At 34.2% G+C, this 6878-nt stretch overlaps 1 protein-coding gene across 1 annotated transcript; it reads right to left on the bottom strand.

Annotated features, from left to right (window-relative positions):
* Positions 1 to 123: 123 nt before the first annotated feature.
* On the bottom strand, positions 124 to 6806 carry pacc1 (proton activated chloride channel 1). Its single transcript, XM_074660799.1, has 8 exons — positions 6635 to 6806; positions 4369 to 4477; positions 3991 to 4197; positions 3504 to 3658; positions 2372 to 2514; positions 1951 to 2092; positions 1137 to 1244; positions 124 to 1044 (listed from the first exon to the last, which is right to left on the bottom strand). Exons 1-8 carry the CDS (start codon positions 6668 to 6670, stop codon positions 883 to 885), a joined length of 1062 nt encoding a protein of 353 aa, XP_074516900.1. The 5' UTR covers positions 6671 to 6806; the 3' UTR covers positions 124 to 882.
* Between the last annotated feature and the right edge of the window lie 72 nt (positions 6807 to 6878).

Raw genomic sequence — 6878 nt, 5'->3', positions numbered from 1 at the left:
GCTCACTTCTATAATTAATTCATTATTCCACATTTATCTACATTTATCTATCTAAACTTCAGGCAGCATGTGTGTTCATAACATTTGATAACAGATCTTGGGTTGTTCTTCACCACAAAATTCAGGCATAAAAATATTTTTTTATTTTCCTAAATTTCTAACAACATAGCGTATGAGATATAATATTGAACAACAACACAATTAAAACATTAATTCAAGTAAATTTGAACAACAATGAACATACATTATGTGGTGGAATGGTGCAATGGTAGAAAAAGACAAATTTCAGACAGATTCAGCCTAAACAAAAATAAAACAGCAGATCACTCTGACAGAAGAAAGGTAGTTCATAATAATAATAATCCCTTTATAGTTATCAATATAATTATAATGCTCAGTGACATGAAGGGGATATTTCTTGAAAAAAGTAGGATACAAACATAAAATACTAATATTCCCTTTAGAATAAGATTATAAAATCCAGCAATATTTTGACCAAAGTTCACATTTTCTCAGTTTTATACCTGAAATAGACATACCTTAAAACATCCTTTATAAAGCTCTCAAACCATAACAAACATTTTGAGTGTTTCTTTTACGTGTGTACAAAACAATTATGAAATACCTCTTGAAAAGCAACAACAACAAAAAATTCACTGAATTCTTGTTAAACTGGCCATTTTTAGGAAATGATTAATCTATCAGTAGTATTCAGAGCATATCACTGTATCTATAAAATGTTAGCTTCTAACATAGATGGACATTCCTTAGTGTGGATAAACTTTATCAATACACAGAAACACAGAGAAATACAGAACACAGAAATAAAAAGTCACTTGGATGATTTGGATCTTGTCAGATTGTGCTTATCTGTACAGTGTTTCAGTTTATTTGGTTCAGCTCCCGAGATTTATTCCTCAGATGCCTCTTACGCATTCTGATCACCCACTGAATCGTGAGTTTGGCAAAATTAGCAGCCTTGAAGAAAGCCATGAAGACGCCGCAGATAATAGCTACAGAGCTCCAGGCATTTGCAGTCACTATCTGTTTGGAAATAAGCAAAGACGTGTTAGAAACTGATACACTGATACGGACAGATGAGTTCTAATGAGGATAAAACGTCTGGGAGAACTCACCAGTTTGATTTCTTGCATAAAAGCATCCCGCCATTCAAAGACGACAAAGAAGAGCTGGTTGATTTGCTCTGGTTCAGGCCTTTTGTCGTTGAATTTCACCACAGAAGACTAGAAGATCAAACATGCATAATCAATTGATCAATCAAACTTTATTTGAATAGCACCTTCCAAACAGGTTAGTGTAGTTCAAAGTGCTGCACAGATGACTGACAAGCCGAAAACAAGACAGAACAAGTGTGGACTGTGAAAACAACAGAAAAGACAAAACAATTCAGCAATTTAACAATTTGATAATAACAATAAAATGACAAAAAAATTATAAAATAGAATTAAAAGCTATAATAACAGTAATAGTAGTAAAACAGTGTGAAGTAAAAACTAGATTAATAAATTAACAATAAATAGTATAAAATTATACAATTTAAATACAATAAAATAAGTGATTAATAAAATAAAATAAAATACAATTATACAACTTAAATAGAATAAAATAAGTCATTAATAATATATTAATAAAATAGAATACAATTTTACAAATTAAATACAATAAAATAAGTGATTAATAAAATTAAAATAAAATAGAATAAAATTCTACAAGTTAAATATAATAAAATAAGTAATTCATAAAATAATTAAAAAAATAGAATAACATTTTGCAAATTAAATACAATAACATAGATGAATAAAATAATAACCATTCTTAATCAAAGGACTGGTTGAATAGGTATGTTTTAAGTTTAAAGATTTCAAATGAAAGATGAAATTAATGCTTTTAAAATCATCATGTATGTGTTCACTGGTCAGACATAAATACCTCTTGCCGAAACTCGACATTTTGAGCTCTTTTCCCATACGTCGTCACAAAAGCCATCTTGACCCAGGTTCTGAATCCTCCAGAGAAAGTCCACATGGAGTAATTCCTCTCACACTCCCTCATAAATTCTGATTTATTTGCACTAGAGAGTGAAAAAAACACAGATATCACTGAAAGTAAAATGCACACGTTACTATCGGACTGGGTCAAATCACTCTTTGTTACAAGAGGCCTGAAGTAGCAGATAAGTTGTCACATAACTGTTTACTTAATTGACTTTTAAATGACAAACTGGACACTATCAAGCTGTCAATGCATTATCTGTGTTGAGAGCCTCTTCGTCACCAGAGTTTAAACAAAGCAAAAACCCACTCCAGCTATCACACCAGTCAGACATCTATACTTGTTTGTTTGCAGTTACCTGTCAGTCAAGTCGCTAAACTTGGCAAAAAGCATGTAGGTGATGGCGCTGAAGTCCTGTTCTGTTTCATTTTGACTGAACTGCATGAAGATCAACTCTTTGTTCCTGACGTCAGATGGGCCGCGGACCACCAAAGCTCTCCTCTGTCAGAATGAAGCGGAGAGTTTAAAACAAAAAATCAAAGTGGGTCACTATCACGTAATAATAATAATACAAGATCTATACAGTATTGTGTATCCCAGCTCTGTGTTGCATGGCTTATGTGTTATATTTATGATTTTATATTATTCTACTAACATTTATATAAGGGATAATGTACAGCGAGTCAGTCATTGTTGTGAAATAAACCCAGACAGGGCGATGCCGCACCCGATGCGAAGCGGAGGGGTCTCTCATCGCCCCGAAGGGGTTTATTTCACAACAATGACCAGCTCACTGTACATTATCCCGCTTATTACACAGATACTTTCTTAAGAAATCAATAATTTGACACAAGAACGGTCCGCCAGAGTCCAACATCAGAACTGCGCCCATAGCAACGGTCTGTTATACATAGCAACGGTCTGCTATAATGAAATAACAGACCGTAGAACGCCGTTATTGACCAATCAGAATCAAGTATTCAACAAAGCTGTGTAATAATTATTGTAATAATTAATACTTGTGTCTTATTGCTGCTCTGCATGTCTGCATGTGTCAAAAATGGTTATGATCAGTATTTCTTGGCTGTTTTGTTGCTTTGTGTTGCTTGCTTGTACCGAATAATAGTTGATATTGTTGCTGTATTATTGCACTAATGTTTTGCTATTCCCTGTTGCTCTGCATGGCTTGTGTATTTTGTCTTCAGAATGCATATTTTTGTTGCTGTGTTTATGCCGTCTTGTAGTCTTTAACCATCACCTCAGTGGTTTAAAATCATCTCGCCAAAGGACTGCAGGTGAAAATGACCCAGCTGGCTAACACTGGCATATTTGTTGATTAAAGTGTTGTCCTTATAAATAAATAAATAAATATATGAATTGTTGACAGACAATTAGTCAAACTTACTTGTGTGTTAGAACAATAGTAGAAAAATAGTTATCTAATAAAACGTTCAGGATTACATTCTAAATATATGATTATTGTGGCTGACCTCAGTTAGATTAGAAAACGGCCCGAAGTACGTCACGTCTTTAATCACACAGTCTCCTTCCTGAGGCTTTCCTGGGTCCACTAGAGGTGGGATGTAGTTGTGGTAGTGATGTTTGCAGCTCAACAGCCGAGCTTTGCCGGGGAACAGAGCGATACCTGCACAGAGACAAAAAACACAATTAATAATAATAATGAATGATTATGTATTGAGATATAAATGCAGCAGCAAGCCCTTGGCTGTCTATTATGTCCAACCACTTTAGATACATATGATGTTTAGTGTCGATCAAAGTTCATATCACCATAAACTTTATGAGTCCTGCTTTAAAACATGTTGTAGGTAGGGACCGTTCTGCATCGAGTACTTTCACGTTTGAGAGTAAAGAAGTCGATTTTCATGTTAATATTAATCAAAAGTTTCATCATGATACAATACTATATTGATTATTTATTTAAGACGTATCTTGAAGTGTATTATTCATACGAACCTGGTGGTGAAAAGAAGTCAACCTCATTGTAGATGACGGACGTAACAGGATGGTTGAGTTTCACCAGAAAGTCGGAGATGGTCTGGTAGGTCAGGAACACCGCCACCCCGGTCAACAGCAGGTAGACGAAGATGAGCACCACCGTGAAGAAGTTCTTCAGGCAGAGTTTACTGAATCTCGGAGGACCGTTTTCCCTGTTCTCATCCTCTGTAATCAAAGTGTGCAGGGAGGTCAAACTCTGGAGAGATTACTTTTATAGGGTCAGATTAGGATTATAAAACCCAGAGTTCTGCTGCTCATTAAAGAAGAATGACCGATTAAAAATGCATGAGACTCTTGAGATGTTTTAGATAAGAGCGTCCACCATGTTGTCATCACCTTGTGAGATGCTGTCGTTGGGTTCCTCGTGCTCCAGGTCTTCAGTGACATCGTCAAAGAAGCCTGGAGACTGCTGTGTGTCATCATCCTCATCATCATCATCATTGAACTGTGAGGTTAAAAAAGGAACATTAAAGCAGAGTGTAGTCACACCAAAGAAAGTACACAAAACTTTTATATTATACTTCTACTCCACCACCTTTCAGAAGGAGATATTGTACTTTCACTACATTTATTTGATACCTTTGGCACACGAGATCTATTGTACGTCTGTCGGTCCTGGAAGAAGGATCCCTTCTCTGGTGCTCTCCCTGAGGTTTCCTCCATTTTTTCCCTCTTAAAAGGTTTATTTTTTGTGGTTAAGTTTCTCCTCATCCGATGTGAGAGTCGTACTGTAAAGGACAGAGGGTGTCGTATGCTGTAAAGTCCCCTGGAGCAAATTTGTGATTTGTGATATTGGGTTATATAAATAAAATGTACTTGATATTGACTACCTTTAGTTACTCTGCAGATTCAGATTATATTTTACAAAATACAATCAAGAAATACATAATTATATATTATTAAGATTGGATAAGAGCTGAGTTACCTAGCAGTATAAAATATGAATAATTCATAATTTAATAATTAATTAAAATTAGCCCCACATTTATGAGCTGCAACACTGAAGTAATGTACACATTAATGCATCAGAGATTATAATGCAATAATATAATTTATATTATTCTAAAATGAGCGATTCTGTATAAAGAGTACTTTCACTTAAAATTCATTATATTTTGATACTAATACTTTTGTACTTTTAGTTAAGTAAAATCTTTAATGTATGACTTTTACTTGTAGCAGAATATTTCTAGACTGTGTAAAAATACTCAAGTAAAAATCCTAGTAAAGTAAGTAAAAGTTTTAGGTATAAAGTAAGGTAGTTGTTGGGCAAAATGGTCCTTTTCAGAAAGTTATATTATTATTTTTATATAGCATATTAGTGAGATATTATTAATACTGATGCTTAAATGTTAAAGTATCATATTTGATAAATTTATCATATGTTTTGTTAGTAAAATCTTGATCAGTAAAGTAACTCCAGCTGTCAAAAACATTTAGAGTAAAAAGTACAATATTTGCCGCTGAAATGTAGTGGTGTAAAAGTATAAAGTAGCAGAAAATGGAAATACTCAAGCAAAATACAAGTACCTCAAGATTTTACTTAAGTAAATGTAGTTACTTAGTTATTTCCCATACTTCTTTTCCTAAAGATCTGAGTATTATACCTTATCATAAGGTATCAATAACAGAGTTTTAACTTCCATTACATCACGTATCTTTATTATGGTGATAGTCCTCCAAAATGACAATACTCCCAAGTTTTGTTGGAATACCTGGTGTCATTTTAATTTATATATATATATATAAAGATAGATAGATAGATAGATAGATAGATAGATAGATAGATAGATAAATAGATAGATAGATAGATAGATAGACAGACAGACAGACAGACAGACAGACAGACAGACAGATAGATAGATAGATAGATAGATAGATAAACAGATAGATAGATAGATAGATAGATAGATAGATAGATAGATAGATAGATATTAACTTTATTGATCCCGAGGGAAATTCAAGTTTCCAGCATCACAGTTCCATAGTGCAAAACATGTTAATAAAAAGGCAGTCAACAAGTTAGTAGTGCAAAGTACAAAGTACAAAAACATATTCCAGATATAAAAATACAAGGAGATGAAGAAAACTGTTAAAACTGAATATAGTGCAGAGTAACAGCTGTGATACACGACTATTAAAAAAGTGAATATAGTGCAGAAGAGACTGTTAAAAATTAGTAAGGTGCAGGGTAACTCCAGTAGCTTAGTCTATGAAAGTGCACTGTATGCATTATTATCTGTCCTGCATATATACATATATATATAAATATCTTAGAGCAGATATTATGTTTTTCTTTACATAATAACATGGTGCAACTTCCACTTAATTTCCAGGCAGACTCATAAAAAAGCACAAAGTCAGCTGTTTTCCATGTTGAACAGCAACAGTCAGCCTGTGGTCACATGATGAAGTCCAGAGAGCTGGACAGACGGACAGACAGACAGACAGACAGACAGACAGGGGGTCCTCTAACAGGGGATCTTCCTCATGTCGTGAGGAAGTGATAGTTAAACATGTTTGTTTTCGGATTACAGAGACAAACGTGTCTAAAGATAACACAACACTGCCTGTAAACAAACAGTAGTAGAAGTTGTCCTACCTCTTTGTATGACCGGGATCTTTGTTTCTCTAACATTCCTCTGTTCTTCCTTCAGGTACAAACAGCTTGTTCTGCTCTTCAGAGGGAACAGTTGGTCTATTAGTGCAAAGTCTCTAAACTAGTTTTAATAAATAACAGATGCATTTTATAGTAAATGTATTTCCCCCGTGCTAAGGTCCAAGTTTTCCGCTCTAAAGGGAGATAGACTACTACACACACCCATGGGGATTTAGCCCATCCCATG

The sequence above is a fragment of the Sebastes fasciatus genome, chromosome 15 (assembly GCF_043250625.1).
Source record: "Sebastes fasciatus isolate fSebFas1 chromosome 15, fSebFas1.pri, whole genome shotgun sequence".
Lineage (NCBI taxonomy): Eukaryota > Metazoa > Chordata > Actinopteri > Perciformes > Sebastidae > Sebastes > Sebastes fasciatus.
Note: the sequence above shows the minus strand (reverse complement) of the source record. Positions and strands in the feature narration are given on the sequence as shown.

Coding starts and splice junctions, on each gene's coding strand:
- pacc1 (XM_074660799.1), bottom strand. CDS start 6,670: ATGTTAGAGAAACAAAGATCCCGGTCATACAAAGAG. Junction 4,478..6,634: donor GATCCCGGTCATACAAAGAG/GTAGGACAACTT, acceptor TTAACCTCACAG/TTCAATGATGATGATGATGA. Junction 3,659..3,990: donor TGACTTCTTTTCACCACCAG/GTTCGTATGAAT, acceptor GTCTCTGTGCAG/GTATCGCTCTGTTCCCCGGC.